The 24,052-nt window shown below is 42.5% G+C and overlaps 1 protein-coding gene across 1 annotated transcript in view; it reads right to left on the bottom strand.

The window, feature by feature from the left end:
• Positions 1 to 24,052, bottom strand: part of LOC144680673 (CUB and sushi domain-containing protein 1-like) — a 2,611,816-nt gene that overhangs the window by 549,698 nt on the left and 2,038,066 nt on the right. Inside the window, exons 20-23 of the mRNA XM_078541910.1 lie at positions 23,616 to 23,831; positions 22,734 to 22,922; positions 5,511 to 5,680; positions 321 to 477 (exon numbers count right to left, since the gene is read on the bottom strand). Coding sequence (XP_078398036.1) covers positions 321 to 477; positions 5,511 to 5,680; positions 22,734 to 22,922; positions 23,616 to 23,831 — 732 coding nt within the window. The remainder of the gene's footprint in view (positions 1 to 320; positions 478 to 5,510; positions 5,681 to 22,733; positions 22,923 to 23,615; positions 23,832 to 24,052) is intronic.

The raw sequence follows: 24,052 nt of genomic DNA, 5'->3' as shown, positions 1-24,052 counted from the left end.
CACCATGATTGTGGATCTATTTATATTTTGCTAGAGCAAGAAATACCACTTTAATACTTAACAAGTATACGAGGGCGGGTTGGGGGTGGTCGGGAGGGGCAGTGGTTGCTGGTCGTTGGATGCTGGAGGAAAGATTTCCTCTGTACATTAGCTGTAGAAAATTCAGAAATACTTATACAATTTTGTTACGTCTAGCCTTCAGATTAAAGCATTCACGAATGGTGTGCAACACAAGATATTGATCTAGTACTGAATATTCAGCACCAACCTACTCAGGTCAACAAAGTGAAAATCTTGCTTTATATAGTGCATTCACTTACTTGTATATGTAAGCTCAAATCCATGGTCAGTCCCAGTTGCATTTGTATTAAACTCTAGCCACATGTGGTTTGATGTGCTATTTAAGACAACTCCCAGCAATTCAGATTCGGTAAAAGACCCAAGGCGCCGAAAGGTGTTGTCTCTTCCATCATACACCTAAAATGAGAGATCACAGAGGTTTTTGAAAGCATCTTACTAACCTTGTAATAACTTTAAACATATCAATCTTTGGTCTAATCTTTAGTTAATGCTGGTCAAACTCGTTACAATGACCGGAATTATGACTGAGTGATATCAACCCATAATTTCACCAGCCACCCAAACATGTACTGAACTGTTTAAAAAGGACCTTTTAAAGACAAGAAAAGACACTGACCAAAGATGGCTACCACAAGTCACCTGCTGTCTGGTATTGTAAATCGACCAGTTTTCTGGAAAGCTCCTATATGGATTGCACTGCAGACATGTCCTGACAGGTTGCTCATGGAATTTCACATCTGAGGGTATCAAGGTCCACTTCAAAAAGGAAATATTGAAAGGAATGGGACATAGCACTGGCATCTTTAAAAGACTACCTCTCCAGCAGAAACTAAAGGTCGACTAAGACAATAGCTACCTGGAAGGGGGTCATCAAAATGGATAATGATTCCTTCAGAAGCTAATGACTGGAACACTATAAGGCATGGATCAAAAGCCAGATTCAGACATCAGATAAATAAACCCGTTCTGAGGAAAGAGTCATGTGACTTGTAACCATTTTGAAATCTCTTTAATAGAGCTACTAAACTCAGAAGCAAGAGTAGTCTGGAGAAACTGCCAGTGGAACAGTAAAGGAGTTCCCTTCTCTATTACTCATTAAGTTAAAGCCCTATCTCTTACTGTTTAAAAATCTAGCATAGAGATAATGAATTTCCATTGAAAGGAACCTCAGGAGAAAAACTCAGCGATTTCTGGAAAAGACACATTACGGATGAAAAAGGAAATTGTCTCCGGCAATTGTAATTACATGGACTTCGAGTCAACTCTTGGAATATAAAGGAACCTGGAAAATTCTCTGCCATAGCAAAGAACTCATAACCCCTCCATGGACTCTCTTCTTACCTTTCAGTATTGAATTTATAATTTGGCTAAGAAAGTAACTACCTCCAGTATAATTTGTAAAACTTTATGTGCCTGGTTATGTGTGAATGTGGCCCACAAAAGTTCGAGAAGTGTGGGTTTATCTTTTTAAAAAAATATTTTGCCATCTTTACCTGGGTTTTTAACTCAATAAAAACTAACCCCTTTTGTTTAAAAGTCTCAAAAAAGCTTGCCAGATCCATTTCTTTGCTATCAGTACATAAATGGTTAAACACAGACATTGAGAAAATTCCTTCATCTTCTTAAATTCACAAACAAACCTGCTACGGTCAAACCTGGAGTGGTAAATTAGAGGAGTCAATTTTTACCCCTCCTCACGTGGTTGTAACAAACTGCAAATCTTCATTACATGTGAAGAATGTAGAAACATGAAATTAACTGGGGATAATTTTATCTTTTGGCCATAGTGTAAAATGAAGTAGGATCAACCAGCCATTATACATCTGCCCAATATCCCTTTCTCTTCAAGAAGTGAGAAACTCTTTTCAGCACAAAGGAAGCTGGATTTAGGAGTGTTAATGAGCTTTTATTTTCCGCAATGACCTCTGATGTGGCACCTTATCAAATGCCTTCTGGAAATCTAAGTAAGTACATCCACTGTTTCCCCTTGATCCACAGCACATGTGGCTCCTTCAAAGAAATCCAATGAATTGGTTAAACATGATTTCCCCTTCACAAAACCATGTTGACTCTGCCTGATTGCCTTGAACTTTTCCAAGTGCCTGCTATAACATCTCTTATAATAGCTTCTAACATTTTTCCTATGATAGATGTTAAGTAGACGTTAAGTTTCCTGCTTTCTGTCTCCCTCCCTTTTTCAATTAAGGAGTTACGTTTGCTATTTTCCTACATAATGGAACCCTCCCTGAATCTAGGGAAAGTTGGAAAGTTAAAACCAACACATCAACTATCTCACTAGCCACTAGCCGCTTCTTTTAAGACCCTAGAATGAAGTCCATCCAGACCCAGGGATTTGACAGCCTGCATCTCGAGCAATTTGCTCAATACCACTTCCTTGGTGATTGTAATTTTCCTGAGCTCCTCCCTCCCGTCCTTCCATTTTCTGATTTACAGCTATTTCTGAGATGTTACTTAGATCCTCCATAGTGAAGACCAATGCAAAATACCTGTTCAATTCACCTGCCATCTTACTTTCAATTATTACTTTCCCAGACTTACTATCTATAGAACCAACACTCACTTTGTTAACATTTTTCTTATTTAAATACTCTTATTATCCATCTTTATATTTCTAACCAGCTTTCTCTCATACTTTAATTTTTCCCTCCTTATTAATCTTTTTGTCATTCTTTGCTGTTTTTTTGTATTCTGTCCAATCTTCTGACCTGCCACCCATCTTTGTGCAATTATATGCTTTTTCTTTAAGTTTGAAATTGTCTTTAACTTTTTTAGTTTAGTTGACCACAGATGGTGGGCCCTTCCTGTGAAATTTTTCTTTCTCATTGGAATTGTATCTATTCTATATTCTGAAATATCCCTTTAAATGTCTGCCACTGACCTATCCCTTAATCTTATTTTCCAGTTCACTTTAGCTAACTCTGCTTTCATGCCCTCACAATTGGCCTAATTTAAGTTTAAAACACTTGTCTTGGATGCACTCATTTCTCCCTCAAAATGAATGTAAGGTTCAATCATATTAGGATCGCTGGTACCTAGGGGTGCCTTCACTATGAGGTTATCAATTGATCCTATCTCGTTACACAACACCAGGTCTGGTAAAGCCTGCTCTCTGGTTAGCTCCAGAATGTGGTGCTCTAAGAAACTATCCCGAGAACATTCTATGAACTCATCATCTATATTACCTTTGCCCACCTGATTTTTCCAGTCTATATGTAGATTAAAATCCCCCATCGCCATACCTTTCTGACAAGCTCCCATTATTTCTTCCTTTATACTCTGTCCTACCATGTGATTACAAGGGGGCCTGGACATCACTCCCACAAATGCCTTCTTGCCTTTTATCATTTCTCATCTCAACCCAAACTGCTTCTACAGCCTGGTTTCCTGAACTTAGGTTATCTCTCTCTAATATGCTAATACCATCATTAATTAATAGAGCCACCCTTCACCTTTTCCTGGGTTCTAGTGGGAGCGGCTGTAAAATTCCACCCCATCTCTCTACAATGGCTATCAGATCATAGTTATTTATTTATTTTTGTGCTCTCAGTTCATCTGTTTTGTTTCTAATGCTACATTCATTCAGATACACAGTCTTTAGTTTTGTCTTTTTATAACTCCTAGCATTATCTGCTGATTTACTCTTAGATTTGCACTCTCTGTCTCTTCCTGTCTGTTTGCCATTTTCCATATTGGTAACCTTTCTCTCTTGCTTTCTCTCTGCTCTTTGGTTCACCACATCTTCCCAAATTTGATCCCTTGCCCCCACTATTTAGTTTACAACCCTCTCTACTCCCCTAGTTATGCGACTTGCTGGAACGCCAGCCCCAGTATGGTTCAGGTGTAGACCATCCCAACTTTACAGCTCCCACTTTCCCCAGCACTAGTGCCAGTGCCCCACAAACCTGAACCCACTTCTCCCACACCAGTTTTTGAGCCATGCATTCATTTCTCTAATCTTATTTGCTCTATGCCAATTTGCACGTGGATCAGGTAATAATCCAAAGATTATCTTTGAGATTCTGCTTAATTTGGTGCCTCGCTCTTCATACTGACTATGCAGAACCTCCCTTCCTCGTCCTGCTTTAAGCCAGTAAGCCAAGAAATTAAACAACTGATACATTACCAGTAATTAAAGTTAAATGAACACATTTAAAAATGTAAATATCTCTAGCTTTCTGCCATAAGCTCTGTGTATGGTCCTAGGTGTGGCAGTGCCTCATTTGCCTCACTTGGCAAGCTACCTCTGGTAATCAACAATTGAACAGCAAAGAGCAGGACAAAAATCTTTGAGATCTGCAGTGAATCTGATGTAACCAGCCTAATTTGCAGAGAAATAAGAGGAAGAAAGTGTGTAACTATAGCAAATCTATTGACAAATCTGGTGAAGGAATGAAAAGAAATTCCCATTAAGCGAACGTAACAGGAATTTGATCAACACCTCTCCGTGTTAGATTACGAGTGAGATATTGGTTTTATCACATTGAAATTGTCTACACCTCAGTTCAGATGTCCAGCACTTCATCTTTAATAACAGAAATAATATTTTTTTCCTAAACAATAACGGATGGTTTAAATACAGATGAGAAGTCCTGGACTGAGGGCGCTAAAACGTAGCAATGGAAACTTGGACATTTACTCCTGGGCAATTTGACATTCAGTAAGTTTATTCCATTACTCGCTGTTATCATATAGTTAAGTTAAAGTAATCCTTTGTTCCAAATAAAATCCTTCCACAATACAGTAGACAGCATAAACTGCGCCAAAAAAAGTTACTTTGTTTACACATGACCAAGGCTTGCCCTTCTAGCAAAATATCAGAGAGCTCATGGATCCATACCCTGGCATCAGGAAAGGGTAAGTAAAGAGAAGAAAAAAAAAGTCCAAGATGTGATATAAATGCAAGGTTTTTTTTTAACCTTTTTACATAAGACCAGAGAATGATAATCAGCAGGTTGTCTAACCAAAGACAAAGGTGTGAGTGAACCTCTGTGTACCCTGGCTTGAGTTTTCCTCTCTTTATTTTAAGGCTATATGGGCCCTAACTTGACCTTAGCCAAGGTCAGCTAACTCAAGAGAGGTCAATAATTAAACTTGAAACCTTCCTGGCTATGGTACGTTTACCACAGTTTTGGCAGAACTTTGATTGATCATATTTCAAATGGAAATGAGACCCATTTAAAATTCAATCATTTAAAGTAAGCGTGAAAACCAATGAAGCATGTTCTGAAACATATTCTTCAATCAATTTGTGGTTCAAATCGGTTCATGTAGCTGTACAATCCGCTTTTATAATTTTAATCTCAAAATTTATACAGTATTGAAATTCTGCAATATGAGTGATGCGATTGACTGGATTTTTTTAGGAAAGATAAACAAAAAGAAACTATGCGTGCTGAGGTCACTGTTACCTTGACAACATCACCCTGTTGAAGTTTAAACATCCTGGCTCGAAGATGGATCCCTTTCCCTGGCTGAGTCTCAATTCTATAGATGCATTCATGATTGTTCTCATAGTTGGCTGGGTAATTTGGTGATAACAGTGTGCCTTCCGTCGCTATTACAGAGGCTCCGCATTCAGCTAAGTCACAAATAGAAAGTGCAGGCAATTAAAACATCTTTTAGAATAAATAGAGGGAAAAAAGGCACAAAAAACAACTCAATTATATAATACTACTTAAAATTGCTGCCTGATGCAAATATATCCCATATGGGGACATATACACGCACAGAGAGTGCCAATTATATGACACAAGACTCACCAAAAATCTAAGGCTTGAACTGGAAATTGTGATTTGTTTGTCTGTCATAAGGACCATTAACCATAATATTTAAAAATCACCAAAATGAACCATTTATACAGCCTATTAGCTGCAAGATTAGCTGTGGGTAATGATGCAGCAAACAAGACAATTTTGGAATCATAATAGTAACGTGTGAACTTTTAAATAACGATTAAACATAGTTTAAGAGCTTCATTACCATCATGCCTTAGCATAAAGATAGGAGTGTGTAGCATCAACCACAGCTCACACAATGCTGTCCAATTCATTGTCAGCAAAAGCTAAAATGCTGTTTTACTGTATTTATTTTGGAGATTCCAAGTTTGTCATCAGAGTCCAACAGTTTAAATTTTCTTGCAGTGTCTCTGAGTTATGGAACTATAGGGAAACGACACAAAATCTGAACCTGTGGTGGATGGAAGGACATCTACCTGGGCTGTGGGAATTGCATGTTATAGTAAGTGTGGGTGCATTCACTTTAGGATTGCTGTTGAGTATGTAAAGCACTGTGAGCTTTTGAAAAATTTAAATACACGTATGTTGTAGTCATGGAAAGTGCACACAATATTTTCAAAAGCACATGGACGTTATCATACTGCCAACACTGCACTACAATTTTTCACAAACTTAAAGCTTCATTGGATTTTATTTCTTTTTTAAAGTTCACTTGCTATTCTCACCTAAATTATCCAATAACATTTTCACACAACTCTCCTGGTTCCTGGTAAACACATTAACTGCAGCGAAGAATGTGGGTATGTAGCCAGCTCCCTAGCCGTTGCCAATGCTTCTTTGAGCCAGCTAGCAGGTGGTGTACATAAGGAATGGGGACAAATTGCCTTTCCAACTTTTTCTTCCTAACTGTAAAGAGACATACTTCTTACTTGACAAGGAAGTACTCAATGAACGGCATGACACTAGGAAGTTCTGAGGAACAAGGGGACCTTGGCATGTGTGTCCATAGATCTCTGAGGGCGGAGGGCCATGTTAGTGGGGTGGTGAAAAAGGCATATGAGACACTTGCCTTTATCAAACGAGGCCTAGATTACAAAAGTAGGGAGGTCATGTTGGAGTTGTACAGAACCTTGGTGAGGCCACAGCTGGAGTACTGTGTGCAGTTCTGGTCGCCACATTATAGGAAGGATGTGATTGCACTGGAGGGGGTGCAGAGGAGATTCACCAGGATGTTGTCTGGGATGAAACGTTTAAGTTATAAAGAGAGGTTGGATAGACTTGGGTTGTTTTTGTTGGAACAGAGAAGACTGAGGGGCGACCTGATCGATGTGTACAAGATTATGAGGGGCATGGACAGGGTGGATAGGGAACAGCTGTTCCCCTTAGTTGAAGGGTCAGTCACGAGGGGACATATGTTCAAGGTGAGGGGCAGGAGGTTTAGGGGGGATGTGAGGAAAAACTTTTTTACCCAGAGGGTGGTGATGGTCTGAAATGTGCTGCCTGGGAGGGTGGTGGAGGCGGGTTGCCTCACATCCTTTAAAAAGTATCTGGATGAGCACTTGGCACATCATAACATTCAAGGCTATGGGCCAAGTGCTGGTAAATGAGATTAGGTAGGTAGGTCAGGTGTATCTCACATGTCGGTGCAGACTCGATGGGCCGAAGGGCCTCTTCTGCACTGTGTGATTCTGAGATTCTGCTTGATGATTTCTCAGTGCAAATTGGATGATCCAAACCACCACACTGTGGCACTAGCGTGCTACACCATCTCAGTTTAAGTAGTTACAGCATATATTGATGAAGTGTTGAACTCTCAGTCAGAGAACCAGAATCCAGATCCCAGTTTTAACTGTCAAACTTAATTTGGGCACAGTGAGTGTTCTGCTCCCTGTCAATTGAGCAACAGGAAGAAAGTAATGAAATCTCCAGGAAAGGCACGTCTTAGAGCTACTAGTGGCCTATTCAGGGGGGCTGATTTTGGAGTCGATCTCGGCACAGATCATTACATTGTTAATGCAGCAGAAACGGTGCATGTAACAATATTGAGACACAGCAGAGAGAAAAAAGATAGGATAAAACATTAAATAATGACCTCCAAAGTTTATACATATGGTCAATGCCATTTTGAATTTATGAGCATCGCCTTTTTTTAAAACATATATGCAAAGCTGTATAGGTAGTGACATTCATCAAAGTTCAACTCCTGCAATACCTGACTGGTGTTACATTTTGGAGAGGTCATTAAATAGAAAAACTTTTCCAACAAAAGAACCCTCAATATAGATACAATTGGAAAAAGAAAGCTTTGCATAATTGGGAGATATATATGAGCATAACACTCCAGTCCTTGACAGTATCTTGGAAAATAGATTCCATTCACATCAAGAATGAAAATAAAACAGTAGTTTACAGAACGGCTCAATGACCGAGTGAGGAAACGCATTTCATAGTGTGGTACTGCACCATATAGGAAGGTCCCAGAGATTCCAGGTATGATTCCTTATCTGTGATAAGGTAGCCTATCTCAGGTAAGGTAACAGAACTGAATTCAGCCTCCATAAGTCACTGAGAGGGGAGAAAGAGTCAAACATGATTCTATGATGCTCTCTGATGAAAAAGTACAGGCCTGTCAATGCCAGTTGAACAGAGGAACAGGCTTGGCTGCATACCCCTTCTCACCCTCCAACCTGCTCCTCCAAACTGGCTAATTTATTCAATGTCTAGGTTTGCATACAAGAATGGCCATTTGGGAAAAGTACTGATGAACTGCTGCTGATCAAGGAGCAAACATGAATCTCTGGCTTCAGCAGAATCCTGTAAACTACATAGATATTTTACTGCTTTTCATAGGACTATCAAGTTCAATTTGTGTTCAATTCTAAAAATGCATGTTTGGATTAATCTCAACTAAATGCATATAAATTCACAACCCTATTGTGAAATGGGAATGTTAGCATGGTGGTAATGTTACTGGGCTAGTAATCCACTGGCTTGGACTTTAATGCTCCAGAGGCATGAGTTAAAATCCCATCATGGCAGCTGGCAGAATTTAAATTCATTTAATTAATAAATCTGGAATACAAAATTAGTCTCAACACTGGTGACCCCAAAACTACTCAATTGTTGCAAAACCCCATCTGCTTCACTTATACCCCTTAGGGAAGGAAATCTGCCATCCATACCCAGGCTGACCTACATGTGTCTCTGGACCCCCAGCCATGTAGTTGATTGACTCTTAACTGTCCTCTGAAATGGACTAGCAGACCACTCAGTTATACCAAACCCCTGGAGAAAAGTAGAAAAATAATAAAGTTGGACCACTCAGCATCATTGTAGGTACTGGAAACAACAATGGCACACCCTGCCATTGAGAACTTGTGCCAAAATTGAGGAAGATGTCCCACAGACCAGTCAAGCAACATCTTACATCGTCATACTCTCCTAATCATACCTTACAGCCAAGAGGAGTCCCAGGTACCTCCATTGTATTTCCTGGGTGTGTCCTATCCCACCGCCAGGACAGACCCACCAGAAGTGGCAGTACCATATATATAGCCTGGAGGGAGTGGCCCTGGGAGTCCTCAACATTGACTACAAACCCAATAAAGTCTGATGGCGTCAGGTCAAACATGGGTAAGGAAACCTGCTGTTGATTATCACCTACTGTCAACTGATGAATCAATACTCCTTCACTTGGAAGTGGCACTGAGGATAGCAAGGACATGGAATGTACTCAGGGTGGGGGACTTCAATGTCAAGAGTGGCTCGGTAGCACTGCTACTCACTAAGGTGGCTGAGTCCTGAAGGACATATCTTCTAGACTGGGCCTGCGGCAGGTGTTGAGGAAACCAAAAAGAGGGAAAAACATACTTGGCCTCACCTTCACCAGTCTATCTATCATAGATGCATCTGCCAATGACAGTATTGGTACGAGTGACCACCCCACAGTTCTTGTGGAAATGAAGTTCCATCTTCACACTGAGGATGTCCTCCATCATCTTCTGTGGCCCTACAGCCATACTAAACATGATGGAACACACCTAGAAGCTCAGAACTGGGATATCAACAGGAAAATTGCATTCAACCACGATCTGTAACTTCATGTCTTAGCATGTCCCTCGTTCTACCAATGTCAACAACCCTGATTCAATACCTAATAATGAGGCGCCAACCTGGTGAAACTACAACACAGGATTACGTGCATGCTAAACAGCAGAAGCAGCTTGCGATGGAGATAACAAAACAATCTCACAACCAATGGATCCAAGCAAAGCTCTGCAACCCTGCCATATCCAGCCGTGAATGGTGGTGGACAGAAACAACTATCCAGAAGAGGAGGCTGCACAAATATCTCCAACCTCAATGATGGGGGAGCCCAGAACATCACTGTAAAAGACAAGGCTGAAGCATTTGCAGCCACCTTCAGCCAGAGGTGCCAAGTGGATAATACATCTTGGCTTCCTCCTATGGTCCCCAGCATCACAGATGCAAGTTATTCAGCCAATTCCAGTCACTCTTTGTGGTATCAAGAAATGCTGAAGGCACTGGATACAGAAAAGGCGATGGGTCTTGACAACATTCCAGCTGAAGTATTGAAGACATGCTTCAGAATTAGCCGCATCCCTAGCCAGGCTGTTCCAGTGCTACAACATTGGCATCAACCCAGCAATATGGAAACCTGTCCACTATGTCCTGTCCACTAAAAGCAGGAGAAAATCAACCTGGCCAATTACTGCATCATCAGCAGCCTACTCTCAATCACCAGCAAAGTGATGGTAGTGTAATTCACAGCGCTATCAAGCAGCACTTACACAACAATAACCTGCTCAATGATGCTCAGTCTGGGTTCTATCAGGGATGCTTCGCTCCAGACATCATTACAGCCTTGGTCCAAACATGGACAAAAGAGCTGAATTCCAGAAATGAAGTGAGGGTGGCTGCCCTTGACATTAAGGCAGCTTGACCAAGCGTCGTATCAAGGAACCCCAGCAAAATTGAAGTCAATGGTTATCAGGGGAAATGTCTCCACTGGTTACAGTCACATGAGCACAAAGCAAGATGGATGTGGTTGGTGGAGGCCAATCACCTCAGCCCAGGACATAATTGCAGGCATTCTTCAGGATAGTGTCCTAAGCTCAACCATCTTCAGCAGTTTCATCAATGATTTCCTTCCATCATAAGGTCAGAAATGGGGATGTTTGTTGATGGAATCTCTCCAGCAAGAGACAAACTAACCATCTCCCCATGGCATTCAATGGCATTACTGCAGCTAACTTCCCCCCGCCACCAACATCTTTGGAATTACCACTGACCAGAAGCTGAACTGGGCCATCCAGTGTGACCACTGTGGCTACAAAAGTTGGTCAGATGCTGAGAATTCTGCGCAAAGTAACTTGCCTCCTGACTCCCCAAAGACTGTTCACCATCTACAAGGCACAAGTCAAGAGTGTGATGGAATACTCTCCACTTGCCTGAATGAATGCAGTTCCAACACCACTTACGGAGCTCAACACTATCCAGGAAAAAGCAGCCCACCTGATTGATACCTCATCCATCATCCTAAAAATGTACCCCCTTTAACACTAGGGTACAATGACAGAAGTGTGTACTATCTGTAAGATGCACTGCAACAACTCACCAGAACTATGCTGAGACCAATGTCCTGGCGAGTCATATAACTAGGATGGCAGGGAGTGCTTTATACTAAATAGTGGGGGTGAGGGATCATGTGAGGGAAGGTGTGATAAAGTAAAGAGAGAAAAGGGGCCAAGAGAGCAAGGTAACATTGTGGGAAATGATAATCAGAGTGTGGCAGGAGGGGACAGATCATATAAAATTAAGATTGCACCAGCAGATAAGGATAGAGGTTGCGAAAATAATAAGAGAGAATTAAAGACACTCTATCTGAATGCACGCAGCATTCGCAACAAGGCAGATGAATTGACGGCACAAGTAAAAGTAAAGAAATGTGATCTCATTGCTATTACAGAGTTGTAGCCACAGGGTGACCAAGGTTGGGTACTGAATATTCAAGGATATTCGACATTTAGGAGGGATAGATAAAACAGAAAAGGAGGTGGGATAACACTGTTAATAAAGGATGAGATCAGTACATTAGTGAGGAGATATTAGGTGGGAAGATCAGGATATAGAATCAGTTTGGATGGAGCTAAGAAATAGTGAGGGGCAATAGACACTGGCAGGAGTCGTTTATAGGCCACCAAACAATAGTGTGTGACAAAAGTACAATAATTTTCATAATACTTTTCAGGTTTATTGTGAAGTAGGTTTATGGGGTAAGTATAGGTGGTCCTGTCTTTTTGATTTAATTACATTTGGAGTCAAGTTGACTGCAAGCTGGAAATCATCAGAAGAAACCAAGTATAGAAATGTGCTTGACATGCTAATGAGTAAACATGGATGCTGGCTTAGCATGTAGGTGTGAAGTGAATTTCCATTTTCAGATAAATGAAGGGATTGTTTGGATTTCAAAGGGATCTTAGTCTGTTTACAACTAGCCAGATAAGCAAGGCTAAGGAGTGTTTTTTCCCCCCAAAGGTTACTGACAATATTGGCAACATGAAAGTTTTTATTTTGAGGAAGATACAGTTTCAAAGACACATGGAACAACAGAACTTACATATTCAAGAGAGAGAAACATATAGAAAGGAGAATGAAAGGCTTTGTAAGGAGAAGGCCATGTAAGATCTAACAGGAGTGTGTAAAACAGCCTTCACGATGCCTCCAGCCATTTGTGCATAAGCCTGCTATGTAAAGTAACTGAAGTTGAGGAAATTCCACTCAGAACTCCACTGTCAAGTGGGTACTGTGTTAACTTGCTGGGTTTGTTTTAAATCTAAAATCTATTTTGGACTGTTGCCTTAAAAGGGGTGTGTATATGGGAGTGAGGTCAATTAGGAATTTTAGTATTTATTATAATAGTAAATAATTGTAGTCATAAGAGTGTGCTTGAAATCTTTTATTTTGTTAATAAATATTTGAATTTAAATTTTTAAAAATCTCTAAAGATCTTGGTGGACTCATTACTTCTGACATCAGTGCACACATCTTCTTGCAATAAATACAAATTACAAAACCGTTGTGATAGCACGACCAAGTTCCCCTTGTGGATTTGGTCTACCTGGCACACATCAGTTGCCACATCATAACAAGTGGTAATGTAGGGCACGGGATGGATAAACCTAATTAGCACCAATGTTCTGGAGGACAAATTCCTGGAATGTATACAAGATGGTTTTCTAGAGCATTTCGTTGAGGGATCAACTAGAGAATGGGCTATTTTAGATGTAGTATTTGTAATGAGAAAGGGCTAATTAATAATCTTGTTGTAAAGGTGCCTTTCAGGAATAATTACGATAATATGATAGAAGTTTGCGATAAGTTTGAAAGTGATACAGTTCAATCTGAAACTAGGATCTTTAATTAAATGAAACTACGACAGTATGAGGGGCATGTTGGCTCTGGTAGATTGAAAAACTACTTTGAAAGGTATGATGGTAGACAGGCAATGGCTAATATTTAAAGTATTAATACATGGCTTGCAACAAATGTACATTCCTTTGAGGCACAAAAGCGCAACAGGAAAAGTGATCCAGCTATGGTTAACAAGAGAAGTTAAGGAAGAGGCCAACAAAGTTGCCAAAACAAGTAGTAAGCCTGAGGGTTGGGAGTATTTTAGAATTTAGCAAACGCGAGCCAAGGAACTGATAAAGAAAGAGAAAATAGAATATGAGAGTAAACTAGCAAGAAATATAAAAATTGTAGGATTGGAATCCCCTCCAACTAGGAAATTTATGGAATATAAAATCCAAACCCGTGGACAGGTTTTGACCTCAGGGGTAGCATTTTCCCCCTGTCAGGGGGGTTGTGCGGAAGCAGGCGTGTCCCAATCGGCGCCCCCGCTTGGGGGCGTGCCGCTATTTTACGTGGGCGGGCCAATTAAGGCCCGCCCAGTGTGACGTGTGTCAGGATGCGCTATGCACTCCCTGTGCAGGCAGGGGGGGGATTCCCTGAGCTGGGAGTGCGCTCTTTCGCGCTTGTGTCCAAAAGAGCACACAGATCTCCCTGCGGCAAAGTGCTGCCTCAGGGAGATCAATGTTATGTTTAAAGAGATAATAAACGATGTGAAAAATTTTATTGACATGTCCCCTCATGTGACATTGTCACATGAACTGGGACATGTCAATTACTTTTGTTAAAAATGTAACACAAATTTTAAATCCCTCATGAAACCTCATCCCGCCTGTGGATGAGGCTTCATGTTTTTTTCTGAAGGCCACCTGAGCTCTTCGCCTGCCCACCAACCTTAAGGTTGGACGGGCAGCATTCTTAACAACTTTAATTAGTTTAATAATGGCCTTAATAAACCTTTGACAGTTTGGCGGGCGCGCAACTGATGCAGCTGGGCACCTGCCAAACTGACAATCTAAATGACGCGCGGTGATGTCAGGACGCCCACCCGATGTCACCGTGCATCATTTTATGCGTCGGCAAGCGGGCCCCGCTCCCGCTCGCTGAAGGGAGAATTCTGTCCCAGGCTTTGAACCATAAGAGACAAAAGCCAAGCCACAGCCAGCAGCACAGGGCTGCACAGAGAGGGGTTAATTAGGACATTTAGTAAACGACAGTGGGCGGAACTGTCCCAGATTTGCACTAAGTGTGGTAGCGGGCGAGTAAAACAAAGTTTTACCCGCCAGCCGCGATGGCAGGTTTTCACATCGTATCATCCCAAACCCGCTACATTATTTATGCATTCCTGGGAAAGACACTGTTTCCATGGTGGGTAGGCTATCTTCGCCCGCCCACCATCACCTTGCCGCTGTATCACGCCAGGCGCCATATTTGCGTGCACACATCTCAGTGCTTACAGCCCACGATTCCTGCAGGGAAGATGTCCATGAAAGGCAAGAAGATTGCAGCCCAGGTTTAACAACACATCACCGGTGTGCCTTTTGGATGCCGTGGAAGCCCACCGCGATGTCCTCTATCCCTGCTTTGGCCAAAGGATGGGCAGCGGCGTTACCAACCAGGCTTGGAAGCAATGGTCAGCGCCAATGCCCTGCAAAAGAAGACAGCCACCCAGTGCCACTGCAGGATGAATGGTCTCATCCATTCCGCCAGGGTAAGTCACTCTTCTCATCACTCTCAACTCACACACTCTCAAACCCATCACACATCCACAGGGATCTCACACCTCAAGGGACAACACCACTAACTCTCACACACACACCCTCACATCTCCATCAGGCTCATATCCTCTCGAGCTCACATCCTCATTCCTGTCCATGGCACCATTCACCACACAAACATTCCATGCAGTGCCGTGTGTCCTGCTCACATTCTCCATCTGTTTTCAAGCAGGAGAAGCCTGCTCACATCAGCAGGGGTCCCAGACTGGGGGTGGAGTGTCCAAAGAGGCCATGCACTTACTTTGAGGAGTGTACCATTGCACTGACTGGTGAGGACGTGGACCATGCCAGCAGTGACGGTGAGGCTGGCGGTGAACACCCTTATAAGGAGACTGCACCACATCATCCCCCCCTCAACATAACTGTGAGTGCTCTTTCTCCTGCTTTTGACTCTGCTGCCATGCATTAATCATCTCTACTTTGGTTCACAGGGACCGGTGACAATGGACCAACAGCCTCAGCCAGCCAGTTCCTCAGCTCCACCCACATCCTCAACTACAGCCAAGAGGATTCCTCCTCCAGTGAAGAGGTTGGAAACAAGCAGTCCAGAAGACCTAGCACTGCAGAGGGAGCAGCCGGCCCATGAGTGATTCTGGAGGGAAAAGTTTGTGTGTGGCAGGGCCTTTCGGAGCCTTGTGCAAGCACTCTCCCACACACATGGATCCTTCACATTTCACAGGCATCACCATGTCCTGAGCATTGTGAATGCTGCCTGCTGGGGCTTGCTTTCAGTTGTCTATCTGAGCTGGCCTGACCTGCATCTCCACCCAGCCAGTGATCACACTCCCATGCAGCACATGATCTCACCCACCACGACTCTCATTTCACTTTCGATTTGGACAGCATGGTGCTAATTGGGTTTTACTTTTGCTCCCCCCATCCTTTACCCTCCCCCAGTCACCCACTTCCTTTCCCCCATCACTGTTGACCCTCACCACCCCCCGGCATCAGATTCCACCTCCCCTCCGTGACCCACCAGCCGCAAGCCTTTTCCTTCAGGGATATCCAAGTGAACGTGCACGTTCTCTTCCTTCCTGAAAATCTCACCCCCATCCACATTCAGTTCCCTGAACTCCTCCTTCCCACACCCAGGTTCCGTGCCTGCCTCCAGGTCCCCATGCTCGCCGTCCCTTCTATCGCTACCATCGAACACTCAGCCTCCCACCCTACCGCCTCACTCTGCCCTTGATAAATCTCACCCTTCCTCCATACCACGACTGCCCTCAGTTCACTCCCCAAGAGGCGGTCATGGACCTACCCGATCCCTCCCGTGCACGTTCACCTGCACATCCCCTCCTCCGCACCCCTTCTCCCTTCGCACCCCTTTCCCCTTGGGACCCCTTCCACCATCACCACCCCCATCCCCACCCCCGGCCCCCGCTTAGTCCCTCCCCCTTCCTCCAGCTTTACCTCTTCCTCCAGCCTCACTTCTTCCTCCAGCCTTACTCCTACCCTCTTCCTGACTCCTTCTGCCACTGTTACTTACTCCCTCCACTCTCCGCACCTCTTCCTCCCCTGGACGCCTTCCCCTCTCTCCACACTCCTTCCCTTGAACCTTCCACCCCCCTTACACCTACCTCCCCAGTAGCTGTCTTCTCCCGTTACCACCTCCTCTCCCCGTTCTCCCTCCCCTCCATCACCTTCATTCCCCGTCTCCCAACCTGATACCTTCATTCCCTCCCCATAACCTCATCCCATCTTGACACCTTCATTCCCCCCACCCCAACCTCACGCCATCCTGATACTTTCATCCCCTCCTCCCAACCTCACCCCCCGATACCCCTTCCTCTCCCAGCCAATCCTAGCTCTTCCTTTCCCACCTCCTCGACCGTCATCTCTTGTGAGCATCATCGGTGACCATTCAACTTCTGTGCGCTGCTTCACAGCAGAGCCATCTCCATGAGAATCCACCCACCATTTCATGGGCGTTCCTCCAGTGTGCCATTGGTGTCGGGCTCCAGCATCTTCTGCTCCTCAGACGTCAGCGATGTGAGCAAGGCCTCAGCGGATAAGTCCCGACTTTTGCACATCACAGTTGTCAAGACATGTTCTCCACCGGCATGTTTTCCCGCCGACATGGGCGGACGATCCAGTGGGGTGTAGGGGGGGAATGATTCTGGCGGACAGGCCTAATAATGATACGCTGATGTATTACAATGAGGTTCCCAATGTCCGTTGGTGGAAACTGCTGAGCAGACGATCGCAAACTGGTTTCACGCTGTCGTGAAACCAATTGCGCCATGTTGTCCACTCACGTCACCAAACACGCCTGACACCAACGGGCACAGAAAATCACAGCCAGTGGCTCATCGAAATAATTTGGACATTGGCTGATTGCTATCATGGGACAATGGTACCAGGGAAATGCCATTACCTGCCATTGGCACTACAATGGTACAAGAAGCATGCCATCAATATAATACAATTAGGGAATTGTAATACAAGTCAGGCCAGCATCCTAGACAATGGTACTGGAATCTGGCCATTGTAACTATGATTGCTTCCTCTCAAGGAGAGAGATGGGTCATTCAAACCTTCATCAATCTTGAAGCCAGGTGCTGTTACTGTATTGTCTCCAAACAACAGGAAGATTGCTTAAACAATGTGAGAGTTGAACATATTCATTTGAACTATTTTACCATGGAATGACTGTATTGTTTCAACCAGTATGAGCTGATCCTATTTTTCTGGACTATGCTTGAAATAAACTAAGAGGTGTTAACTACCAGACATTGGAACAGCGTGAACAACAGGAAATATGTTTGATGTGTTGAATCATTATAAAAAGGTGAGCACATCGGAGTGTGGGGGATGCAGTTGGGAGAAGAGTTGGGGCTGGTCATCTTGACTCAGTAACTACAATCAACACTGGACAAACCAGCCGTGTTGGAGATTGTAAGTTTTTCAGCCAAATCATGGTGACATCGGTCAGAGGGTTTTGTAAGATTTTTGGACAAAGGCCTAGTAATTTTGTCTGTATTTTGTCAGATTTAAACAAGCCGTAGTGACTTTGTTTTGGCTAACGGGGGAACAATGGTCGACTCACGGAAAGGTTCAGCTGGTAATTGAAGGTGCAAATTTCAGCTAGCTACAGGAGCATTTGAACTGGGGTATTTGTGTCAATTTTGGGGAACTTTTGTACAAGGTCTGTTTATTTTCTTTGAGCTTGTAGACTGACTGTCAAATCCCAGGGCATTCTATACTGGGGGCAAGTTGTTTATTATTTTGAGGGGGTTTTCTGAGTTATTTCAACTAATTGTAGAGGTATCTGTACGAGGGATATTAGTGGGTACAATAAAACAACAAATGTATCATTGAGCCAAACCCTGTGTCAGTGTATTTTTGTACTTTATAAATCCTATAGTCCAAGAGTTTGTAAGGGGGGTGGTGGGGGGAGGTGGTGGAGAACGGGAACTTCCTACAAAATGGACTGTAAAACATCAATAGGTATGTAAATTGCAAAAGGTTAGCACAGACAAATGTGGGCCCATCACAGGCAAAGACAGAAGAATTTATAATGGGGAATAAGGAAATTGCAGAGAAATTAAACAAATACTTTGTATCTGCCTTCACAGAAGAGGATACAAAAGACCTCCCAGAAATATTAGAGAAGCGAGGGACTAGTGAGATTGAAAACCTGAATGAAATTAGTATTAGTAAAAGGTACTGGAGATATTAATGAGGCTGAAAGTTGGTAAATCCCCTGGACCTGATGATCTACATCCCAGAGAATTGGAAGAGGTGGCTGTAGAGACTGTGGATGTATTGGTGGTCATCTTCCAAAATTCTATAGATTTTGGAATGGTTCCTGGAGATTAAAAGGCAGCAAATGGAACCTCACTATTTTAAGAGAGGGAGAGAAAAATCAGGAAACTACAGACCTGTTAGCCTGACATCAGTGGTAGGGAAAATACTAGAGTCTATTATAACGGGTGTGATCACAGGACACTTAGGATTGGGCAGAGTCAACATGGATTTATGAAAGGAAAATCATGTTTAACAAACCTGTTCGAGTTTTTTTTTGAGGAGATAACTAGCGGACTAGATAAGGGGGAACCAGCGGATGTGGTGTATTTGGATTTTCAGAAGGCTTTTGATAAGGTTCCACACTAGAGGTTAGTAAGCAAAATTAGAGCACATGGGATTGGGAGCAATATACTGGCATGGATCGAGGATTAGTTAATGGACAGAAAACAGAGTAGGAATAAATGGGTCATTCTACGGTTGGCAGGCTGTGATTAGTGGAGTACCAAAAGGATCAGTGCTTGGGCCCCAGCTTTTCACAATCTATACCAATGATTTGGATATGGAGACCAAATGTAATATTTCAAAGATTGCTCTTGGCACAAAACTTAATGGGAGTTGTAAGGAGGATGCTAAGAGGCTTCATGGTGATTTGGACAGGCTAAGTGAGTGGGCAAGAACATGGTACATAGAATATAATGTGGAAAAATGTGAAGTTATCCAGTTTGGTAAGAAAAACAGAAATACAGAGTATTTCTTAAATGGTGAAAGATTGGGAAGTGTTGATGTCCAAAGGGCCCTGGGTGTCCTTGTTCACAAGTCACTGAAAACTAACATGTAGATGCAACAAGCTATTAGGCAAATGGTACGCTGGCCTTTATTGCAAGGGGATTTGAGTACAGGAGTAACTAAGTGTTGCTGCAGTTGTATGGGGCCTTCGTGAGACTACACCTGGACAACTGTGCCCAGTTTTGGTCTCCTTATCTAAGGAAGGATATATTTGCCATAGAAGGAGTGCAACAAAGGTTCACCAGACTGATTCCTGGGATGGAAAGATTGTCCTATGAGGAGAGATTGAGGAGACTGGGCCTGTATTCTATAGAGTTTAGACGAATGAGAGGTGATGTCATTGAGACATACAAAGTTCTTACAGGGCTCAACAGGGTAGGTGTAGGAAGGATGTTTCACCTGACTGTGGGGTCGAGAACCAGGGGACACAATCTTAGAATAACAAGTAGGTCATTTAGGACTGAGATGAGGAGGAATTTCTTTTCTCAGAGGGTGGTGAAGCTTTGGAATTCTCTACTCCAGAGGGCTGTGGAGGCTCAGTCATTGAGTATGTTCAAGGCAGAGATCGATAGATTTCTAGATATTAAAGATGTTAAGGGATATGGTGATCGTGCAGGAAAATGGTGTTGAGGCAGAAGATCAGCCATGATCTAGTTGAATGGCAGAGCAGGCTTGAGGGGCCTGCAGAAACAGTTTACTAAAGGATAGAAATCTCAAGCCTAAATGCAGGCCTGAGAGGCCTAAACCTTCACCAGTAATTTTTCATTGGATTTTAAGCTCAAGGTCCAGCCAAGGGCAGAGCTACAGGTTCCTTATGACATTTACATAGCCCAGTTCAGGGAAAACAAGAACAGTCGTCTCCTCATGGTGTACTGTACATGTTGCACACTCACTCAAATGCCCAAACTGTAAAACTTACCCTCTCAATTCCTACACAATACCACTTGCATTGACCTTTACTTGCATGAACTGTTTAGGTACAATGCAAGGGCATTTGATTATCTGTCAAAATAAATGCTCCCAACTTTGTCTGAATCATGAGTGAGGCTACATTTAAAATATGTGTAATTTTAAGCTCCAGCTTCTAAAACGGACGTTGGTGAGTTAATTTTAGAGGGTTCAGAAATAATCAACAAAGACAATTCAAGCGCGAGGTTTCTGCATTATGATTCATCTCTTACAGCGAAACTTGTTTCTGCTGGGAAAAAGAATATTCAGTGGTGACCATGAAGGAGATCATTAAAAAAAATGCTGGAAGATGTAAATTATATAAATAGGCCACGTGTCTCATATTGCCAGCGCAGAACGAGAACGCAGGTTTAAAGTCAACAAAACTCAGCATCATCTGATGGTACATTATCTCCTTCAAAAAGATGGATCAATGTCAGGTCATAATTTTTTTAAATTAATTTAAGGGATGAAGGCATCGCTGGCTAGGCCAGCATTTATTGCCCATCCCTAATTGCCCTTGAGAAGGTTGTGCTGAGCCGCCTTCTTGAATCACTGCAGTCCATGTGGTGTAGGTACACGCACAGTGCTATTAGCAAGGGGGTTCCAGGATCTTGACCCAGTGACAGTGAAGGAATGGTGATATCGTTCTAAATCAGGATGTCGAGTGGCTTGGAGGGGAACTTCCAGGGGGTAGTGTCCCCATGTATCTGCTGCCCTTGTCCTGCTAGATGGTAGTGGTCATGGGTTTGGAAGGTGCTGTCTAAGGAACCTTGGTGAATTCCTGTAGTGTATCTTGTAGATGGTACACACTGCTGCTACTGTGCAATGGTGGCGGAAAGAGTGAATGTTTGTGGAAGGGGTGCCAATTAAGCAGGTTGCTTTGTCCTGGATGGTGTCAAGCTTCTTGAGTGCTGCACTCATCCAGGCAAGTGGGAAGTCTTCCATCACACTCCTGATTGTGCCTTGTAGATGGTGGACAGGCTTTGGGGAGTCAGGAGGTGAGTTACACGCCAGCAGATTGCTAGTCTCTGACCTGCTCTTGTAGCCACATTATTTATATGGATAGTCCAGTTCAGTTTCTGGTCAATGGTAACCCTAGGATGTTGATAGTGGAAGAGAAGGTTTTAAGGATAGACCTGCATGATTAAATGCCTCATGGGATGTGGTGATTCTTGCACTGATGGGGCTGAGGGGAGCAGACCAAAGTTAGATAATGGAAACGTAGGATAGATGAATATTCTGGTCTTGAGTACATTCATGAATGAGAGCGTATTTATGCAGAAAATTCCTTCAGGAGGTTAAACAGGTGAGGCAGTATACATGACTGCATGGATGATACAAAGTTGGTTCAAGGAGCAGGCTTGATGGTCCGTCATATGATTTTGTTCCATGTTTTTATATCGCAGATATTTATATCATGAGCTGCAAGATTTAACCTGTGACATAACATAAATTAGGGTGGCTTTTGGAAGACATAGTCCCATTCTATATGTGAATTGCAGGAAGCCACACTGAACGCACATGCTGTCTTCTCCTCACCTCACATATGTAATAGAAGAAATTCTCTGATGAATAAACACATTTTCCAGCAACCACTATGCTACCAGTAAACAGAAGGTCTAAGTCAAGTCATCACAAATGATCCTGTGATCGCTTTCATAACAAGAAGATACAGTTTTGCCCTGCTTTGAGCAAAACTTGTATCTTTTTTTGACATTACTGCATGTTGCAATTTCCTAAACTGCGGCGAGTCCCTCTGATTTATATTGCATTGGTTGCATCTGTTCTAAATTGAATGGGATCACCATTTATAACTCATCATGTAACAAAAATAATTCAGATCTTCGGATGAGTATCCAACATACCATATATAACTGGTGCCTAATGTGTATCCCCTATATGTCATCAAAGTATTCAACGGATTAAACATCACTTTATTTCATAGTGTTCTCTAAACCTCAGTTAACTTTGGTGTATTTACTTATAAAATACTGTCAATACTTTATTTGACTTTAAAAATTAGAATTTCAACAAGTGTTTAAGTGTTTCTAAGAGATGTCAATGTGAAGTCAACGATTCCTTGCAATTGCTCAGCAAGTGATTGATATTGTTGTAGGTCTATGTTCCTCCCAGTAGCTTTCAAAGCATAAGTACAGTACACTCGACATTAGGATGCATGAAATGAAAGCATGTGACCACCTACCCACACACCTTGGAAGAGGTGCACTCCATACACGCCGTCCTCCTCCATAACAGGTGATCTGAGTAGCACCTTCTAGTCTGTATCCAGGAAAACAGGAAAATGTCAACGAATCTCCAACTTCAAACTGAAATCCAATTCTCCTACTGAAAGCAGGGACACCAGGATCATCGCAAGGCTCCAGCTCATACTCTGCAAAAAGAATGTTTCAAATAATCATAACAAAACATCTAGCAATAACATTAAACATTTTTCCAGTTATTTGTTGAACTAGGTAGTTATGGGTAGATGTAAAAAAAACCCCTTTAAGCCAAAAAAATGGAAATGGACATTAATGAACAATCAGCATAGTTTGTTTTTATCCTTCCTTCCCTCTAATATCACATTCATGTCAGAAATGATGATTTATGTTACCCAACAAGTAAGCAAAGCTTAAGATTTCCATTCCATTGGAAACCTCACTTTGCTAAAAGTGAAAATACACAAAAATCAGCAACCCACTTCCTCTGACTATGTCAATGCAGCCTCCCAGTTTCTAATTCACTCACAGCCCAATTAGCTTTGGATATTTTGCAGATGATTGTGCAGGGGTTTTGTGTACCATCTGATATTCTCATTACATCCATTAAACATCACTTTATTTCACAGTGTTTTGTTAACCTCAATTAATCCAGCCATTTAAGAGAGTCATTTTCTTTCATTTAATCATGATGGGCACGATGATATTGAAAGTACTTAACATTCAAAATCAAAGCTAGAAACTAGTAAGACAGTGAAACAACTAACATTCAGCTGATTATAATATGACGTTTCCAGGTTGCCTCCCACTCAATATTTTTATTTTTAAAATCAAGTGTGCAGGCTAAGTGAAAGTAGGAGGCCTACCTGAGAATGTGATGTTGAACCCCTCGTAAGATACTGAAAAGTCAGAGATGAAGCGTAATTGTGCAGTATAATTCCCAAACAGGCCTGCAGTGATGGTTGGAGGCAGGGCAGAACCTGTGAGCCTTGCTACAGGTTCTGTGAAACTCCCGTCTTCTGTGATAATTAAATAGTCATGAGAGCTCTCAAGGTGGAATGTATGAAACACCAATTGTACACCTAAAAATAAACAAAATAAAGAGCCAAATGGAAATTTAACTGACATTGCTCCCAGAAAGTACTGACAGATAAAAAACCGACTCTAATTTGCTCAGGGAGCTGAAAACAATTTTCAATTTGCAAAGAAAATTCTCTTTTATATGTCATATTTTCAGTTACCAGTTAATACATTCACACAAAAAAATATTAATTTTCACGATGTGGGCATTTCTGTCAAGAAA

This window comes from Cetorhinus maximus, chromosome 5 (assembly GCF_964194155.1).
Source record: "Cetorhinus maximus chromosome 5, sCetMax3.hap1.1, whole genome shotgun sequence".
NCBI lineage: Eukaryota > Metazoa > Chordata > Chondrichthyes > Lamniformes > Cetorhinidae > Cetorhinus > Cetorhinus maximus.
Note: the sequence above shows the minus strand (reverse complement) of the source record. Positions and strands in the feature narration are given on the sequence as shown.